General features: G+C 28.9%; 1 protein-coding gene across 4 annotated transcripts; it reads left to right on the top strand.

Annotated features, from left to right (window-relative positions):
- Positions 1-11,311: 11,311 nt before the first annotated feature.
- Positions 11,312-20,522, top strand: LOC114196224 (protein FAM135B-like). Of its 4 annotated transcripts, none has more exons than XM_028086793.1 (16): positions 11,312-11,902; positions 12,008-12,386; positions 12,494-12,579; positions 13,758-13,915; positions 14,713-14,777; positions 14,908-15,102; positions 15,235-15,289; positions 16,340-16,531; positions 16,637-16,770; positions 17,267-17,453; positions 17,584-17,643; positions 17,716-17,964; positions 19,258-19,516; positions 19,591-19,796; positions 19,962-20,012; positions 20,196-20,522. In XM_028086793.1, the coding sequence occupies exons 2-16, from the start codon at positions 12,283-12,285 to the stop codon at positions 20,484-20,486; spliced, it is 2,292 nt and encodes a 763-aa protein (XP_027942594.1). In that variant the 5' UTR covers positions 11,312-11,902; positions 12,008-12,282; the 3' UTR covers positions 20,487-20,522. The 4 variants fall into 4 exon arrangements, with proteins under 4 accessions (XP_027942594.1, XP_027942593.1, XP_027942591.1 ...); XM_028086792.1 differs by having other exon boundaries at positions 16,616-16,770; positions 19,965-20,012; XM_028086790.1 differs by having other exon boundaries at positions 16,616-16,770.
- Positions 20,523-21,545: the final 1,023 nt, after the last annotated feature.

The raw sequence follows: 21,545 nt of genomic DNA, 5'->3' as shown, positions 1-21,545 counted from the left end.
TTGGAAGTTCATAACCAAAAAGGGTCACCATTCACCATACACTTGAGGAAAAATATATCATATATGAAAATGAAAAAAAAAATACAATAGACAAAATTAAACACAATATAAAATTAAAACCTCATAACACCATTGTCTTAAATTTTTATGATAAAAATGATATTAGATGTCTTATATGTATAATACAAATATATATATATATATATATATATATATATATATATATATATATATATATATATATATAAAATCTCTTAATGACTATAAATATATAAATCCAACAAAATCATAATCATGCATTGAAACTTAATACATTGTGTACTATTAAATAATATTTCTCACTAGATATTAAGTAATATGAAGTTGTCAAATACTAACATGACCCTTTTGACTAAAGTCACCACTCAACTGCCACTGATATCAGTAAGCCATGGCATCAGAATATGTCTCACTTTTCTTGTCTGTTGATACCTCAGTTCGAACATGTAAATATATTTTAAGAGTTTTTTTACCAATAAATTAAAATAATTATGTACATGATAAAAACTTTATTAAAAATAGTTTCCTATTATGAAGTTAAGAGTGTCTTTGAGGAAGTTTTCTAGCTGTTTCAGTAAAAAGAATAATTTATTTATAAAAAAAGTATATATGCATGCAGTTTAGGAGATCAGTTTCAATCATAATTTTTTTATGAAAAATGTTTTTTTATAATTTAAAAAAATACACTTTATGATTATTTTTCAATAAAACAAATACAATATGCAAATAAAAAACACATAAGTAAATGATATTTGTGAGAGCATATTTCAATCTGTAACTTTTTCCTTAAGGAAGGAACATTTTGGATGGTGAAGAGAGTTGGTCCTATAATTATCAGAGGTTTTAAATATTCGGACTCATCCTAACTTGTTTCTTAATCTTGTTTTGTCGAACATTATTTTTTCAACTTTTGTAACAAAGATTCTTTCTGGGCTAAGACCGACATATGAAAACGAATCCCTCAAATCACTTACAGAGACATCTGATTCTAAAATTTTATGTATTATAATGCAGAAACGTCTCCATTACACCTTTTTATTCTTTTTCTTCAGTTTAAGAAAGCCAAACACTGCGATATATTATACAAACCTTTGTTTCTGTTATTTTTTTAGTACGTCAACACATGCACACATGATAGATTCACATGTACATAAATAAATACTAATTTAAGTGTATTGAAAAAGTACATACCAAAAATGCACCAAAATGTGGTTATTTAGACAAACTCCAAAATACTCTATTTTTGTATATTAAACTCGCCTACAATGTAGAATTTTTAAGGTTCTCTCGTGTTAAGGTATATAAATATATTGTTAGAATAAATTCAAACTCGACTCTAAAACATTGTTAAAAGGTAAACTTTAAATCGTACTTAATATTACAAAACTGACTTATAAGATAAAATTTGTACTTGCTTATTATTTGTATATTATAAATTTGTCTTATTTCTAATCGACGTGAAATTAATGATTTGATACTATCCTTAAAATAAATTCATTGATACTCTTTTTCAATAATATACTAATATATATTATATTTTTAAATTGATACTCTTTTTTAATAATATAATGATATATATTAGTTTAAATTAAATTATATAAATATTTAAAATATTATTGTTTTCCGATATCAAATGAATGTAATTTTGTGGTGAAAAAGGATCACCATCCATTTAGTTTATTGCAATATGTGACATTGACGTGCATGTACTTTATTTGGAAAGAAAATAAGCAACTTGCTCCATAAAGGTACATATCACAAAGTAATAATATAACTTATGTTGTTTTTTTTCTTCTATAAAGTGTACAGATAAATTATAAGATCTTATATTAAAGCATATAAATTTTCGAGAATATATTTGTATGAAAATTTTAATTAAGGGCTTGCCGCTTTTTTTAGTGACAAATTTGGTATTTACTTAATTAGTGACCATCCCTTCGATACAAAATTATTATGAAACGATATTAAATCGTTGAAATTAAATTAAACCAAAATGGTATGCTACGTTTATTGATGAAAAAGATTGTCGTGTTCTAAGAGTAAACAATATTAGGAAAGTAATAAGTGTATTTGGTTCTCGTAAATAAGATTTCAAATTAACATTATAGAAACTAGAGACAAGGAAAAAGTATGTTTGGGATCTTGTACCAAAAAATAGATAGCATGAACATAATAGGCACCAAATGGATGTCCGGAAAAAAATTGGATGATCTATGATTTATAGTTAGAAAAAAATATAGGTTGGTGGAAAGGAGATTTAATAGAGAAAATAATAATAATTAGAAACAAATATAGATTGGTTGATATATAGTAAATTATTATGAAACATATGGTCTATATAATTAGGTTGGAGTAGAGATAACAAATAAACTTGTCTTTGTGAGCAATGACAGACCTTGGTATTGACAAAGGGGTCATGGTCCCCCAATTTCTTTTTATATTTTTATTATTTTAAATACATTTTTTTAAATTTAATATTTTTAATATATTTTATATTCTAATAAAATTTTATACATTTATATCATATTTGGGAAAAAAATCATCTATATTTATTTTTTAATTTTACATTTTAAATATTTTTTAAAAAATAATTATTTTATTAATATTATTTTTTAAGTGATTATTTATTTAATTTAACCATTTTTTGATTTGATTATTTTTTAATCATTAATTTTTATTATAATAATAACAATAACAATAATCATAACATGAAAATTAATTATAATAAATTATAAAAATAATTTATATTTAATTTTATAATAATAATAATAATAATAACAATAAAAATAATTATAATTTTATTATTTTTTATTATCATAAAAAGGTAAGTACAATGTTTTTACAAAAAAATTTAGAATTACTTTTTTGGTTCTTATTTTCATTCAAAAATATGAAGTTGGTTCTCTAGTTTTTTTTTTTAGTTTCAATTTGGTCCGATTTTTGAGAAAATGATACAATTTTGTCTTAAATTTCTTAAATTAGACTAAGGTTTTTTCATCAAAATAGAAGTTTTGAATAAGGATGGTTTACTTTGTTGGTCTAATGGGCATAATCTTAGTGTTAATTTTGATGAAAAATTTTTATTCCGCTTCGAGAAATTTAACAAAAAAGATTAAATTACATCAATTTTTAAAAAATCAACACCTAGAGACTAAAAAACATTAGAAGACATTTTTGGACGAAAAACTGAACCAGAAGAATAATTCAACCAAAATTTTGGCACCCCAAAGTATTAGCTGAGGATCTACCACTATTTGTGAGTATTGTTCAAATTTGTTCTCATTTTGACGGAAAATTTTTGCATTGACCTATGAGGATAAGTAATATTCGACTTTTTTAATTGGATTTGGAGATATACATATTCATCTTGTCTCTATCTTCATACTCGCTATAATACTCATCTTCGCCTTATCTTTGTCACGTTTAAATTATTAAAATATTCTTAATTTATTAGATAACCTTATATATATATTATATATATTTTTTAATTATTTTACTTGTCATGAAATTCATTCACAACTACAACAAAAAATTATTTTAGCGAAAGTTTGTTTTTACATTACCTAGGGTTTCAATTTTCCCTGCTAAATCATTTCTGGGAAATGTGTTCTCCAAGACTTTTACAAGCATCAGGAAACACCTATCAATAGCAAGATTTTTTATTCTCTTTTTATTTAATGGGGGTTTTAAAATATTTGTTAAGTTTTGTGGGTTTTACAACCCCAATTAACTACTATGGATTTTAAAACCTATGCAAAATACTATGAGTTTTAAAACCTCCTTAAAATGTCATGGATTTCAAAACCTACATAAAATACAATGAGTTTCAAAATTTCCATAAAATATCGTGAGTTTCAAAATATCCATAGATTACCTCTTAGAATGTTCATAAACTACGTATAGATTTCAAAACCTATATAAACTATGATAGATTTTTAAATTATTAATTTTTTTTTACTCATTTATCATTTATGTACATTTATTATTATTATTTATCTATATTTAATAAACTTATATATAAATAGATTGACATCAAGTACAACATTAGTTAACAGAAACCTGTCATGAACTACTACAAATGGTATATAGAACTTTGAGTTACCATCTTCATCAACTAGGATCCTATTTAGTCACAATTTTCTTGAAGGCTTTCGTTTCCATTTTCAACAATTTGTGGCATCTGTTTCAGGCATGACGATGGTCTATAGAGAAAGCAAGAGAACTACCCAAGCCACTGGTTGATGTTGTAGCCTTCCTATTTGAAACATCATTAGCTAGCTTGAAAGGCACTTACTTCTCTCAATGTTGCAAGATCTACCAGAAATAGAAAAGTATTCATAAAATAACACTAAAACTAATGTCTTGTTTACTATCATGCAACTGTTATGCATATATCTATATACATGGAACATATTTAATGAGGTAAGAGAAGTTACTTTTGACAGTAAAACTGTAAACAATGATTTACTTCAATCTATTCTTGCATCTTGGCTGTTTAATTTGATTCTATGATTAAGATTAACTTCTCACATATTCCTACCTTTTTATCTCTCACCTAAAATAACATAAAGAGCACTGCCGATAAGGAAAGAGGATCTGATTTAACCATATATGGTGTTGATTTTGAGAAAGATTGGATATGGTAGAAGGGCTTCAATTTTAGCCATTTCACATACATGAGAAAAATCAGTATAAACCAAAGGAAAAAGGGAAACCATAGACTATAAAAGAAACAGTAGCAAATACCATTTTCAAATGAGAAAAGTCTAACATGGGAGCTCTTTTGCCTGAAGAGATTGGAGCAATTCCTAGCACCCATTTTAGATTAAAGGTGATTCCCAAGAGGCCATGGAGTTCACCACAACAAAAGAGCCACCAAAAGCATTGGCAGAAGCACTGGAAGAACCATTTAGCAAGCCTTGAACTTGCTGTGATTGGTAAATTAACTGAGAGCCATCATAAGAATATTCATTCATGCCATGGAGATGAATAGAGTTATATAAGTCCAGATATCAACTTCAAGGGTAGTGACTTATAAAAGTCATACTTGTTGGGTTATATTTCTCCTTGAGTGTATGGTGATCCCTTTTGTTATGATTATGCGATCAGTTACTCCGACTTGTGATTCTATATATATGACATTGATTTTACACATATAAAACATTTGACATCATTTTTAGTCCTAAAATCTTAAGACAATAGTCATAAACCTTTGATCTTATATAATATTTAATTTTGTCTTTTCTATCCAATACGACACTTTGACTCGTACTTCAACTTTTCCCCAACAATACTCGGCATAATATGACACTAGACAAGAATATTAATATTGCAGTTGAAGTTGCACCTTCTCAGAAAGTTAATCTTTTAGTGTACTATGCAAGCCTAAGCCAACCTTCTGCAACTTTCATTGTGAAGAATCTGGAGGAGATTTTCCACAGCGATCTCATCAACATTATCAACCTCCACCTAGTACCTCAGGCTAATGCTGATGTTAATAAGACCAACCAATCCATAATATGTCGGGTTATGTTATTCCAATATTTTCTTTGTTATGCTTGAAAGAGTTAGAATTTCATTGTGTAAGATTGTGCTGTAGTAAGATTATGATAAAAGTTTGCTGATTTGATGCCATGCAATTGTATTCAAATCTTTTCTGCAATTAGCATGATTGAATTTACACTGGCAAAACTGATTTTGATATCAATTTGGTGCCTTTAAGGGTGATAGCAAGCTAAAGGGTATGAGAAGGGAGTTATTAGCATATTGCTTCACCTCCTGTCACACATTTGAGAGATATTATAAAAGATCGTAAAATATAACTATAATACATTTCATACACATTCTGGATTTATAGAATGAATAGCATAATGTGAAAACGTACAAGCATACAAGTCAAAGAAGTAAGAAGTTAATGTAGAAAACAAACGACAAAGAGATATACGAAGAATGAGACCATGTGATATCGAGTGTGTATAAAATGTTACGAGAACAATAAATACACACATTTATAAAATGATATATACACACAGTAATTAATCCTAAGAGTAATAAATAAATAACCTAAAACATGAACCTATATTAACAAATAAATGTGCTAAAAACATAGATCTATATTAATAATTCTAAAACATAGGCCTATACTAATAAATAAATATGCTTAAAACATCAACCTATACTAACGATTACATCAAACGATAACATCTCAGGGCACATTTGAAGTGCTGCTCCAGAAACTAACTCAAGTTGATCTCGTGTCGAGGATTTTGTTGCGAAGCACGGTTTTCCATAGATAATTAACCAATTGAAAAATCACAAGTTGGTTCATTCCTACAATATAAAAAATCTATATATTTTATATGAAAATAAAAAAGGGCATGATAAGATTTGAACAGAACATCTGGATATCCAAATATTTTTCCTCTTATCAAATCTTTTCTACAATTATATTTAAATGATAAATTAAATATTTTATGTCTCACATTTAAATATTTATACTCCTTTCTAATATTTTAATTTTCATATATTTTCTTTCACATGAAAATGTTTAACGTTCTCAATTATTTAAGTGTTTAATCAAACTTTTCATTTACTTGGTCATATAAAAAGATTATCTTATTTATTCTCTTATTATTAATTTTTATTTTATTTGAATAGTTTTTTTGTTTCGTTAAAACAAAACAATTTTCATTATCTCTCAAGTGTACGACTATGTTGACATTTGAAAATTTTTCTCAGATCTATAAAGTATTTTTCATATTATCATACTCTTCATTATACATTTGTTATTTATTTTCTTTGTGCGATTTCATTTAATGATCTATCAAATTGTTTCTAAGACATATATTAGATTTTTTTCTTCAATATTTTTATTTATTTTTATTTTGTAAAATATTGTTTTGATATTTTTATATAACTATTTTTATCTTCTAACTCATTATCATAAATATAATTTTATGATTATAATTATATAAATAAATTTTATTTACTATAATATAATGATTTAATGTAATTGTCATGAATCTATTTCTATCATCATCTAACCTATTGAAGTTCAAAAGATGAAAGATTTATTTAAATTTTAGTTATTATTAGTTTAATATTTTTTCTTGATTTTGATCAAGTGATATATTATAATTTTTATTAGTATATAAAAAAAAGAGATCATTAGAATTTAAAAAATTGAAGTAAACATACATTTAAAATATTTTTAAAATTGAATATTTTTTCCTTTTATTTATTTTTTAAATATTTTTAAAATTTTATCAATTAGATTTCACTAACATTTGTAAATTTGATAAATGTTTTGGTTCTCATATTTTTTTTTGTATTTTAATTTAAAATGTATACAATTATAAATTCTTTCTAAATATTTCATATTGAAGAAATAGAAATATCATCCTTTTAGTATTTGATAATATTATATTTTCTTTACCGTAATTGTTTTTTATAAAATTTAATTAATTAATATTGAAATAATAAAACAGCAATATTAGAACGAATGCGAGTATATACCTGTCACCCCACAGGAATGAGGATGAAAATTTTTTTTGATACCCATTAAATTTGGCATGGAGATGAGGATGGTTTTATTTTATTTTTTTATGAAGAATATGAAATGACGAACATTTATATGTATGATTGGCTTCAATTTTTTATTAAATGAATGTTAAAATTGCTTTTATAAATGATGTGGGTGCTACATCACTAAGCTTTGTTGGTCACAAATTTGATAAAATTCTCTTTATAAAGAAATAAGTGGGAGACATTTTGCTGGTGGAAGAATATGTTGATGCCATTGTATTTGGAGCAAGTAATTATAACATGTGTGAGCAATTTTTCTTCAATCGTGTAGGAGGATTTTGAAATGTTTATGATAGATTGATAGATAAACTTTCAATATTCTTAGGACTTCAAGTAAAATAATTGAAGCTTGAAACATTTGTCAATCAAAAAACTACCAAGAACTTCTCAAGAAGTTTATATGGAAAGTCCAAATTAATTACTACCTTGATAGTGATGAAAAATGGGAGTTTGATGACACAAATGTGATGTATTTGTTGATTCCAAATTCCATGATGAATAAGACTAGGGATGGCAATGGAACGGAGTGAGGCATGGGCGGGTTTCGCTATCTCATACTTATATCCATAGAAAAAATTCATCTCCATTTCCATACTCAATTTCTACGGGTATTAAACTTTTGTCCAATCTTCATCCCCACCGGGTAATGGCTATAATCTTGTACCCATAGCCGTACCCGTTTCTGACTACTTTAATATTCATTTTAATTAATTTTTATAAAATAATAAAAACTTACGGTAAAGAAAATATAATATTATCAAATAATCAATATTAAGAGGATGGTTCTCTTCGATATCAAATACTTTGAAATAAATTATAATTATTTACATTTTATATTAGAATACCAAATAAAATTTAATGAAAACCAAAATATTTATTAAATTTATATTAATGAAACCTGGTTGATAAAATTTAAAAATATATTAAAAAAATATAAAAGGAAAACAAATATTCAAATTAAAATATATTCTAAATGTTTGTTTACTTCAATTTTTTATACACTAATAAAAGTTATAATACATCACTTGATCAAAATGATGCAAAGAACAAATAATAAACATAATAATAAAATTTTGACATAGATCTTGTATCTTTTGAACTCCAATATATGTTGGATGGTGATAAAAAAATATTTATGACAATTACATTAAATTTTTATATTGTAGTAAATAAAAGTTATTTATATAATTATAGTGAAAAAATTATAGTCTGATTGATAATGAGTTATAAAATAAAAAATAATTAGATAAAATATATCGAAATAATATTCTACATGATAAAAATAAACAACAAATAAAAATATTAACAAATTAACAAATGTGTGTCTTATAAACAAATTTAGAGACTATTGAAAGAAATCGCACAAAAAAAAATAAATGTATAATTAATGGTATGATAAGATGAAAAATACCTCAGAGATCCAAGAAAACTTTTCAAATATCAACATATATACTCAATGGTTTAAAAACAAAAGAGTTATTCAAATGAAACAAAAATGAATACTAATAAGTAAAGTTTTTTTTTTTTATATTACCTAGTAAAGGAAAGATTTATGCTATTAAACACTTAAACTGAAAGTATTATACATTCTCATGTGAAAGGAACATATACAATAAATAAAAATATTAAAAATAATAGAAATATTCAAATGTGAGACATAAATTTTTTTTAATTGACATACATCATTTTATCATAATTACATAAAGTTTATGATAAGATAAGAAAAATATATTGGAGATATGAATGAATTTCATTACAAACCAAATGTATATATGACTTCTTAATTAATTGTAAATATTTTAATAATTTAAACGGTGACGGGTATTATGGCAGATATATGTACATCCCCATACCCATCCACACATCCAATTGAAAAAGTCGAGGATTCTCCATACAGATACACATACCCATACTTAGTCAATGCATGAATTCTCTATCAAAATAAGAATGAGTTCGAACAAATACCCATGAAAACATATTTATTTGCCATCTCTAATAAAAAGAACCTTGATTTAGTCCAAACTCTAAAAATTGAGATTCAAGTGATAAAAATCTTTGTTTCTATGATGTTTTGATCTTATCTGTAGAAAAACTTATAAATGTGTTTTAATATGTTAGAATATTCATAAGTTTAATCGAAAGACATGAATAAATAAAATAAAAATAATAATTTAATGGATAAAATCACTTAAACAAAAATTGCGTATTTAAATATTTTTTTGATATGTCAAAACAATTTTTCATTAATTAAAATCATTTAAAAATCTCAAGTTCGTTCTTGTTAAAAGTTTTAATCAATTAAAAGTTCATGTTTTAAATCTCAACTTTTTGTTATCTTTCAACCAATTAAAATTTCATTTTAAAAACCATGAGAATTTAATTTTAAATTATACTCTAAACAATTAAGCTAGTTTTAATTAAAACCAACAAATATGAAATTTTTGATGCATTTATGAGAATCTGAAACATTTATTTATACATATATTTTATTTAGACAATTTTGTATTATATATATATATATATATATATATATAACTCAAATATTCAGATAACTTCCTATGTCCAGTGACTCAGCATAATTTTGTAGAATCTGATTTTTGCATAATTATGCAGACTCAAGCCAGTCCAGAAAATTCAAGAATAGATGTCAATCACATATCAAAATCAAGTATAGGAAATACATCAATGCCAATTGACCTTAATTTCAGTACTAAACATCAACATTTCTATATGAACAAAATTTGATCACTTAAATTTCATAGCTTTCATATATCACAACTCATTCAATAGTTCAGATAAAACAACCAATCACAGTACATCCATACAATTTATAATTCTAACATGTTTGTAACTTAGAAATAATGGAATTAACTTCCCTTACCGGTTATCCTGCTTCGACAACTCTATAAACGCAAAACACTTCTAACTCCACATGATGTTCTATCCACATAGAAACATCATAAGAACGATTAGAACATACCGTTATAATCACTGATCAACAGAGACTCACCGATGATTAAAACAATGTATGCAAGCAGAGGAGAGCTCACATGCAACAGAAAACAAAAATAGACAAAAAAGAGAACGAAAATTCAACTTACGTACTCGGCAAAACTGATCGGTCTAACTTGAAGAGCTCGCCCCTAATATCTCGGTTCTTCAATCAGAGGATTAGAGGATCAGAGAGACAGAACTCCTAGAAATAAGCCAAAGAACTTTAAAAAAGTAGTTTATAAAAAAAAAATCGTGTGTTTTAAAATAATAAAACTCATTTATAACGATTTTATTTATACTCAACCCTTTAAATATAATAAGTCTCATTACTTTTAAACCACAGTCACTTTTACAATGTCATTTTATAGGTCTTACATGTCAGATAAATTTAATTGTATAATTATTTATCAAACATATATTTAAATTATTTCAATCATAAAATTTATTTCTTGGCTAATATTACCACCTTTCGCAAATTAAAATTTTCAATATGACTAATTTTATAAAAGAAATGAAAAGTTAATTTTTGAAATGTTGTGAATATTTTTGGAAAATTAAATTATGGAGAATTTACATATTATCTGATTTTTTAACTAAAAAAAATGTATGTAAATAAAAAACGGAATGTCAATGAATTCTTAAATAAATAACTTTAATTTGACTCCATTTGATCGTTTATCAGGATTCTTCATAACTTTGGATTCAAACATCGTCCAAAGCCTTGAGAAAAAAATAGAAAGAGGTTATTGGTGTTTTCGGTAATGACATTGCCTAATGAAGAACTCACATTTCACGTTCAAACGCTTCATTTTCATTTTCCAGGATCAAGAACCGTCACAATTCCACACAACCAACAAGAACGATGAACAATTGGAGATAGGATCAGTCAACCGTTCCTCCAATTTCATTCCAAACCTCATTTGTTAATAATTTGAGCCTCCCATACTGTGTGGCAATTACGAACCCTAGAATACAATTCCCTTTCTCTTTCAGATATTTGTCTTCTATCCTTTCCATTTCCGTTCATTGTTATGTCATTAACGAAAGGATACATAATAACATTGCTTTCTTAGCTATTGGCGCTGTTTCCTTTCATTTTTTCAGCTTCACGTCATAATCTTGAATTTTCTTTTCCCTGCTACTCCATCAATTAATCAATTTTTAGTGCATACTGAGGATCAAATCCCAGGACAGCAAGGAATCCCATTTTTTTGTCTTTTTCCTTAATCATTAATTTGAGTCTGGGGAAAGAGTTAAATTAATCGTGAGAGAGAATTTTTTAACAGTAAGTTAGAAAAATGTTCATTTAAAATTATATTAATATGATCACATTACTTGTAAAATTTTAATCTCACTTCTGGTTGTTCCATTGTTTATATTTGCATCACAGGTTTAGTTTCTCCGGCCTGCTCCTGGGTGTTCCGCATAATGTGCATATCAACGGATGAGTTTTATGGGTTAAGAATCAGGGTCTGTTTGAGATGTGTCAAGGTTTGAAAGGGGCAAAGGAATTTGCTAATGGCTGCTAATCAGGATTGATAGTATTACCTACGAGGGAAAGATGTTTGTGTTGGTTATTGTGGTATATGCATGATACATCAACCAGGGGAGGATGTTTTGTTGGTGTGTAACATTAAAGCTAGTCGGTAGAGTTTGCCTGATTTAATGCCACCCTCTGTGAAGGTCAAGTCGGAGGCTACGTTGGAGACTGTACAGGAGATTGCCGTCTATCTTCATAGGTTTCACAACCTTGACCTTTTTAAGCAAGGGTATATTGCGTATACATTTATTTTTTTTACTTTTCTTATTTTCTGATTTTTGATTTTGTTGTTAAATTTCTAATCTGTTAAACCGATGCATGTGTTGTTTTGTATAGATGGTATCAGATTAAGATTACCGTGAGATGGGAGGACAGTGAAAACGTATGCTTCGGTATTCCAGCAAGTATTGTTCAATATGAAGGTAACTTAACGAATATACTGCTTAGCCACCTATAATTAAGATTACCATTATAATAGTTTTGTCTTTATTTATGGAAAAATTGCGTTAGGATTCTTTAAACATGGACTTATTTGCAAACAGACCAAAATTATACAATCTTTAATCCAATTGCAAAATTATACAATCTTGTTACTAATTTGAAATTGAGTAATTAGGAATTTCAATCTTAAGTGATGGTCTCTCCCAGCCAATGTTAGTCCTCTATGAAGTAGAATGGAAGGGCAATGAGGCATGATCCTCACCGTTCATAATTAAATAATCTTTGTAAGAAACTTCTAAAAAATTAAAACAAAACTTTGTATGGTTATGTGTAAAATTCTTCCTAGTTTGCTCCTCTATGACTGCTAACTAATAAGCTAATAGAAACTCTTCATATAATTATACATTAAGTGAATTAAATATGTAACAACTCACAGAATCATACATATATAACAATAAGTCAGCAACTCCCTCAACTCCAAAAGAATCATAAAAATATAAAATAAGCAAATCAGCAATGTTTCTCTTTACTTTTCTACCTATGATTTGAAATACTTTTCTCTACTTTCTTTATTTCCTTTGAAAGAATTTTGAATTACCTCTTTTTCTCTATCTATCACTTCAGAAATGTAAATTGTTGTGGGTTTTTTCTCATGATCAACTGTTCACAATTTGAAATGGAAGAAGAGATTAAAGCTTTGCATTTCTCCTTTAAGGGTCACGTTACCTAAATTAACTCTAAGAGAATTACTCCTTATCTTTACTTTTCATTTTTCTCTTAATGTAACAGTCATACGAAGTCTTTTTGTTAATAAAAATGAAGAGTGAGGATGTTAGATTTATTCTTAGAGTAATCTCCTTACGCACACACACACAAGAAGGAATCATGTTATTTGAAGAGTAATTTTCAAAGAGTTACTCCTCATCTTCACCTTTTATTTCTTGTAATCTAATAATTTTAAGAATAAATTAGATGTTAGATTAAAAGAAAATGAAAGATGAAAAAGAAAAGTTGCTTTGGTGATTTGATCGCTCCTTCATCTCTCTCTCCCTCTCTCTCTCTCTCTCTCTCTCTCTCTCTCTCTTAGAATGAAAGCTATTGGATAACCTTTTCTTATATGCAAAAGTGATACTGAGGTAGAAAACCTTTGGTTATGCAGTTCCTCCTGATCTGGATCCTAGCAGCATATATGGCGTATGGAGGATTGATGACACAGATAACAGTTTCTCAACACAGTCTTTTCGAATAAAATATGCTAGGCAGGATGTTCATTTGGATTTGATGATTGTGTTCAACTTACGTCGTAATAATTTGGTGGTAATGATCACTATCATGTATTTTCTTTGCATGGGTAACGAAGGGAAAGAACACATTATGGGAATGATATTGTATCTTGAGTGCCAAGTATCTATTATTGTGGTTTCTAGGTTACTTAATGTTGGTTGGCATATCAATTCTGTATATAAATTAGTTTATACACATGTTAGCGCATTGTGTAACCATATACACATGTATGTATTGATGTTGGAAACATGTGAGCCACAAAAAGACCCATGACGTATTTACTACGATTTAGTTTATTTAAGGATTAATAATAATAATATTATTAGATAGATATTAGAGTTATCAGCCTTAAAATATTTGTTATTGAGTAAGGTTTATGTTAAGATATCATGGTTATTAGCCATATTGCTAGTGAGTGGCCTATATATTAGTAATGCTACTACCCTGTTATTTGACTTAACTAACAGTACAAGCAGAGGGGTTAAGTGAGGTCAGGATACTGTGGTACTTACTGAAATGTAGCTTTGTATCAGAACTTATTCTTAGGGAAATGAATATGGAACTTATTGTCTAGTACTTAAATGTCAAACTGAGGTTTACAATGTTTATTTGTCACATGTGTAATGAAGCTTAAAGCAGTACTGGAAAAAAAATATACACAAACTAGTTTGCATCTGTCTGGGAAGGGGACCTATAAAATCTCACCTTGAAGGTTACTCAACCTTTTATGTGAAACAAAGCATCATAGCTTTTACATTACACATAACTCTCTTTCCTCTAGTTGAATATCCTTATCAAATTGACCCGCTTTATGTCGCTCATATTTGCAGGATTTAGCTACAACTGCTGTTATTTTAAAATTTGAGCTTATATACGCTCCCATGACTGAGCATGGGTGAGTCATAAGAGTGGTGTCTTCATTGGCCTAACTAATGTGCCATATAGACACTTGTGTTTCTTTATTTATTGATATCTATTAGGTGCAACTGACATGTTGATTGTTGATGGGAGTATGTCATCTACAGTGTCGAATTGGACCTCCCTCTGGATGCTTCCTCTGCTGCTATCCATGAATTCCGAATACCTCCTAAAGCTCTTGTAGGATTGCATTCGTATTGTCCTGTCCATTTTGACGCTTTACATGCAGTGCTTGTCGACGTAAGTGTACATGCCAGTATACTAAAAGTTGCCTCTCATTCATTTGCATCAAAGCTACCCAGGTTTGTAAAATGTTCTTATTTTCAGTTTGAATCTGCTAGAATTTTCTTTTAGCATTTTCTGTCTGTTCAAAAGTTTATTTTTGAGCACTTGTCATTGCACATTTATTTTTACGCATCTTTGATCGGTTACAGCAATTCTGCCAACACTGAAGTCATTGCTGACCAAAGCAGCGACACCTCGAACAAAGTATGTTCTAAAACATTGGATGTTTCTTTTTTTATAATCACACTAAAGTGATGATCGAGTTGACTTCATGCAAAATATTAATTGCAAACATCTTCTTGCATTATTTCATTTCTGAGCTCTTTGCTTGCTTTATTGCCTATATGAGAAGCATGGATATAGATATGAACACTCTAATGGCATGGAACTGGTACATGACCATGATAATGTCTACAATTTATAGGACATATATGGATGATATACGTCATATATAAAATAAATGCAGTATCAACACAAAAAGACATACTAAGTTATAATAAATGCATCAACATTTTTTAAGTTAGTTTCATTTTACAATAAAACATTATCATTATATAATCAATTTGCTATTGCACTTGTATTGATACAAAAGTTCACAATTTAAAGATGTAGTCAAGAAGAATCCCAAAGAATTTGAGAAGTGTATGAACAGTATATATTGGATATCATTTTTAAGTATTAATGGCCCCTAATAGTCTACACTTCGACTTCAAGCACTTTGGCACCTACTTGGCATTCACTATGGTAATTTTATACTATTATGATGACTTAACTCCACTCAAAATTGTACACAGACAAAAGGGGAACATTTCTTATTTGCATTATTCACCTATGGACATGAGTAGTTTTTGTTCCTTGTCATCTTTTTTTGTACAAGCACATTCACATATTTTATGTGAACTAGTATAGCAGTAAAGTTGTGCATAGGTAACCGATTGATCATGGGTTTGAATTTGAAAATAGGCTTTCTTGCATATTCAAGGGTAACGTTGTATAGTGTACAAATACCTTTGTATGGTGAGGAGCCTTCTAGCATTAGGATATAATAGATTTTGTGAAGTGGGTTTTTTGTTTTGTACTTTATTCCATCTCATCTAGGTCTACCACTGCTACTTGTTTAGGAAATTATCAAACATTATCATGTACTTCCACCACATCTATCTTTCTCAAGCAAGTCATTAGTCCACTATCTGAATGTTTTAATCTTTGACATTTTTCTTCCAAGCATTAACTGATTGTTGTGTGGCTGACCAGGGCTCTGCCGTGCTTGTTAAAGTATTATCAGCTTCCCGTGATATATTGCTTGAAGAACTACAAAAAATTGGCAGAGCAATTAATGAAGCTTTAGATTTTTCAGAGTTTGTATCAATAGTGAGTAATATGAAGCAAGAGAATCAATTAGCAAATGAAGTTATCGGACAAGGCAAGCCACATAATGGTCGTAAGGTTCTTGCTTTTATTTCACGCTACAGACTACAGAATAATACCTTTTTTCTGTATTTATATTGTTTTAAGGTTCCTTTTTTTTAGTTTCTTTGTCCTATTGTCCAGGGAGGAAATGAAGATCTAGATTTTCAGGATGTTGAAAAGTTTTGTTCACTGTCCCAGAATGAGCTGATGGACTGTTTTCATTCATTGGGAGATCAATTGTCCTATTTATGGAAAACATTTTTAAAGTTCCACAGGTTTGCCTCTTATCCTGTATCATGAGATTCATAACAATTCAACTACGATGTCTGATTTTTTAAGTTTTGCATTTGAATCTGATTAATGTATCCCTTTGTTTTCCCTTTTTCCAAATTCATTATTTGAACAACTTTGATACTATTTAAATCATTGTTTATACTTTGACTAATAAATTTATTCCTTTTTCTTACTGCCTTTCAACTACCATGAGTCTATATAACTTATTATAAACCGGATTATGAACCTTTTTTTCCTTCAATTGTGCATCACTTCTAGATTTGGTTTCAGAAGATAACTTTCCATCAATACTTGGAAAACTTAATCTACATTCAGGTTTCATACGCTGAAAGCTATATTATAGCAGGATATTAATCCAATTTCCTGCATGAGAACTACAAGTTATGGCCTTTGCATTGGCTCTTACTCAAATGTGTTTTATGATTCATGAAACTTTATCTTACCTCGTTTAATAAGCTAGTATTTACATTTTCCTAGGGATAACAAAACAAAGATAATGGGAGTTTTACATGAGACATGGATTAGGGAGCGGAAAACTGAATGGTCAATATGGATGTTATATTCTAAGGTAGAAATGCCTCATCAGTATACAAACAGTAAGGGTGATGAGACCTCCCAGCGTACCGCCAAACGAGCGGTCAGTTTGTGGAAGTTACCTGATGATGTAAGTGCTTGTGTCTTCCTTCCTTCATTTTTTGAGTATCATGCAATTTAGAAAACAGGAAAATCGAGAAATAAGCAATTTTCAATGCAATAGACCCAAAAGAATAAATTTTATCTCATAAATCATACAGCCTATTCAGATTGCAGCCACGCGTGCAGAACTTCATCGAAAGAGCATTGAACAAATGCGGGTAATCTGTCAACTTGAATGTTTGATATTTAAATATGGCCCATATAATGAAATATTGATTACTATTTTGCAGATTAACAACCGCTCAATTCAAGACATGCAGATATTTGGAGATCCTTTGCGTACACCAATTGTGATTGTTGAACATGTGTTGAATGTACCACGGCGTTTTCCAAGTGAAAATTCATTACTGAGACATATTGGGCATATAGATTCTGATGGCTTCCCACTTAGCCTCAACTATGACAGTATAGCCAAGAAATTTGCACAACCAAGTAATGATCGTGTGTTGAAGATTGTTGTCTTTGTGCATGGGTTTCAGGCATGTCTTGTAGCTTTTATTGCAAACTATACGTTCTATTTTTAATGTAGGATTTGAGTTTGTTAGGTGTTTCTTTTTTTGGAGGTTGGTGGCTTGAAAGTGATTAGGTTTATCCACCTATTTTAGAGTCAGTGGCAAGTCATATACTGTTGATCTCTTTGTAGCATTGTCAAAATGGATTATCCTCTAGTTCCTTTTTCTTAAAACCTAAGCTTAAAGTTATTTAACAAGATATTAGACCAGTACTATAAGTTTATTTCCACATTCTTTGGTCTTGAGTTCAAAGATTTTATGTTTAAGTTTAAACTGAGAAAATATGAAAAACGAGGTTCTGCATTCTGTTCTTTAATCTTTTTCAGGTAGGCAATAGGAGTCGCCATTGATGAGCTCCAGTGTTGTCTTTGGTGCATTTGAGCATGAATTAATTATTTATGGATGTGGTTTGGTGCTTTCTGTGTGTTCTTAGTTGATCTTTCCTCTTCTTTGTTTGATCTTGCTCATTCCTTTAAAGTTTCAACCATTTGATAGAGAACTGTACCAATCTGTCTTGTTGATTCTGAAAGTAAAAGTAAAATTTACTTAGTGATGACGAACTTTCAGAGAAGCAACTATACCGTACGGTCACGTGTGTATTGAGTTTTAATAAACCCGAATAACCATACTTTAATACCCTTAATTGAAGGCTTTGTAATTCACTCTGCCTATGCTCTTTGGCTAGATAAGCCAGTGTTCTTTGTCATATCTTTGTGTGTTTACTACTTGAGGGGCAGTATTAGATAACTCTTGGAATATCTTTTGATCTGTTTTCTTATTCTAACAGGTTTTATTTTGTTGTTAGTGTGCTTGGGCTGGGCTTTTCTATTAGTATAGTTATTTTCATATAGATAAGAGTATATGTTGATAAAGTAAGCTCTGCTCAACGTGATCAAGTTTATCAGATATCTTGTACATAACATTGACTTTAAAGACCTAAAGTGCAGAATTACTTAAAAGGATGTATGACTCCTAAGTTAGCCTTTTCAATAATAAAGTGTTAAATAAATGTGTTATGTAACCCTTACATTATCTCAAATTTCCAGAAATAAAAAGAATGTTAGTTTTTATTTATAAATGGTATAATTGAAAATATTGGATGCAGTATATCATAATCATAACATGTATATTACTTTCATTTGAGAGCTGCATCCATATATCGCAGAGCAATATTGGTTGACTAAATCCTTTTTTTTTTTCCAGTATGTGGTTAAAAAGTTGATTCAGACCTCTTATTGTTTGTCATTTAAAATGTTTTAGGGGCATCATCTAGATTTACGACTTGTCCGGAATCAGTGGCTTTTGATAGATCCCAAAGTAGAATTTCTGATGTCAGAGGCTAATGAAGATAAGACATTTGGAGACTTTAGAGAGATGGGAAATAGGCTAGCTAAGGAAGTTATTTTATTTCTTAAAATAAAAATGGACAAAGCATCAAGATTTGGGAGTTTGGCAGATATTAGGCTAAGTTTTGTTGGACATTCTATTGGTAATCTCATTATAAGATCAGCGCTAGCAGGTAGTTCATAATCGTAGAAGCAGTGATATTCATCAGTTTGACATTTGGTGCTAATTTTTGTCCTCTGTTTGCAGATAGCATTATGGAGCCATTTCTAAGTCACCTACATACATATGTTTCAGTATCTGGTCCACACTTGGGGTATCTTTATAGTTCAAACTCATTGTTTAATTCTGGGTTGTGGTTTTTGAAGAAGCTAAAAGGCACACAGTGCATTCATCAACTCACTTTCACGGATGATCCTGATATCCAAAATACATTTCTCTATAAACTGTGTCAGGTAGAGACTGTCCTACGAAGAACTCATTCGTTTTTGCTTGAATAACTTATCGTGGCATGTATCTTGAAAATAAAAGCTGCATGAGTCATTTATATATTTTATGGAACTATTTATTTGATGAGGTTCTAATAGAGTTCTTTCCTCCCGTCCCCCTCCTTTTTTCAGCAGAAAACCTTGGAACATTTTAGGAATATTATTCTGCTATCTTCCCCCCAGGTATTACCTTTTCTTCTTGTCTTGCCTCTTGCAATAAATTTTAGGAATTTTATCAACCGTCACTTTAATCAGCAATTGGGTTGTTATACATTAGCATTAGCATTAGCATATTATCATTCATGAGTTTAATACAAGTCTGTAAAGTTGGTCCTTGTTTGGTGTTAACTGATGCGGCATTTTCAGGATGGTTATGTGCCTTACCATTCTGCTAGAATTGAGTCATGCCAAGCTGCTTCAAGAGACACTTCAAAGAAGAGTAAACTGTTCATGGAGATGTTGAATGCTTGCATGGACCAAATCCGTGCCAACTCCACACTACACCGAGTCTTCATGCGTTGTGATGTGAACTTTGATCCATCTACACAAGGCAAGAATCTGGACTCTATAATCGGTAGAGCTGCGCATATTGAGTTTCTGGATTCTGACATTTTTGCAAAGTTCATAATGTGGTCATTCCCAGATCTTTTTCGATAGCAGTTTGCCACTCACTTATAAAGCTTTCAGGCATAACCACTCACCCTTGTATTAGATTCAGTAACCAAGAGTGTATATTTTCCCCTCAAAATGTTTATTTCAAAAATAGCTGTATATCTTTAGGGAAGGGATGTAATTATTTGGTTCGGTAGATCATGAATAACTACAAGTTTTATTAAAGAATATTTCAAGAGAAATTAGAAATATGCTTTAAAATATTAAAATATATCCATAACTTGTATATATGTAATTATTTTTAGACAGTGCATTGTAAAAGATAATGGTTTTTTTATGTAATTAACATTCTGAATTATATAAATTATATTTTGAATTTGCAATCAACAGTTTAAATTTTGATAAAAGGTTGTTTTTAATTATTTTAATACTTTTTTAGAAATTATTAAAATTTTATTTGGTCATATAATTGAAAGATGGTTAAGGGATGAATGGTTAAGAAGATTATATATGTGAAGAGAGAAAGTGGTAATTTTAGTTGACTAAGAAAATTTTGCCAGATGCATATGGATGATGTTTGAAACGTGCTTTCAAGTATTTGATAGATTTAAAATGTGATTTAAAAATATAGTAAAGAGCTAATATTGATGATAATTAAAAGAGCTTGTTAATGATTTAGTAGTGGATTTGAATCAAACTGTAAGAAAATTGAGATGTCAGGTATAAAATTTACAAAAACGTGTATAAAGTTAAGTATGAAACTGGAAGGAAAATAACGTGTTGAAAATTTTTACTATTTGTCCCAAACCAACTCAACTTTTTCAAAAAGGACTTTTCTCCCCAAAGGTCTCAAACAAGCTCTTCGTCTGCATGTAGTAACCTCAAATTTTAGGCAGTTTTTTCCTTGCCCTTCCATAACTTTCTTGCTGCACTTCCTTTTTAACTTTTTTAAATTTTATAATTTAGAAGTCATTTTTCATTTCAATTTTTTATAAAAAATATGAATTTTAAATTACACAATCCCAAATTAATTTCAAAATATATATATATATATATACATAAGTATTTTTTAAAGAAATTATATGTCAAATCACTTCACTTAAA

The sequence above is a fragment of the Vigna unguiculata genome, chromosome 9 (assembly GCF_004118075.2).
Source record: "Vigna unguiculata cultivar IT97K-499-35 chromosome 9, ASM411807v1, whole genome shotgun sequence".
Lineage (NCBI taxonomy): Eukaryota > Viridiplantae > Streptophyta > Magnoliopsida > Fabales > Fabaceae > Vigna > Vigna unguiculata.
Note: the sequence above shows the minus strand (reverse complement) of the source record. Positions and strands in the feature narration are given on the sequence as shown.

Bases quoted from the DNA above. Each gene is read 5' to 3' on its own strand.
- LOC114196224 (XM_028086790.1), top strand. From the start codon at position 12,283: ATGCCACCCTCTGTGAAGGTCAAGTCGGAGGCTACGTTGGAGACTGTA. The intron at 15,103-15,234 runs GTTTGTAAAATG...GATCGGTTACAG, and splicing joins TTTGCATCAAAGCTACCCAG to CAATTCTGCCAACACTGAAG. The intron at 17,644-17,715 runs GTAATCTGTCAA...ACTATTTTGCAG, and splicing joins AGAGCATTGAACAAATGCGG to ATTAACAACCGCTCAATTCA.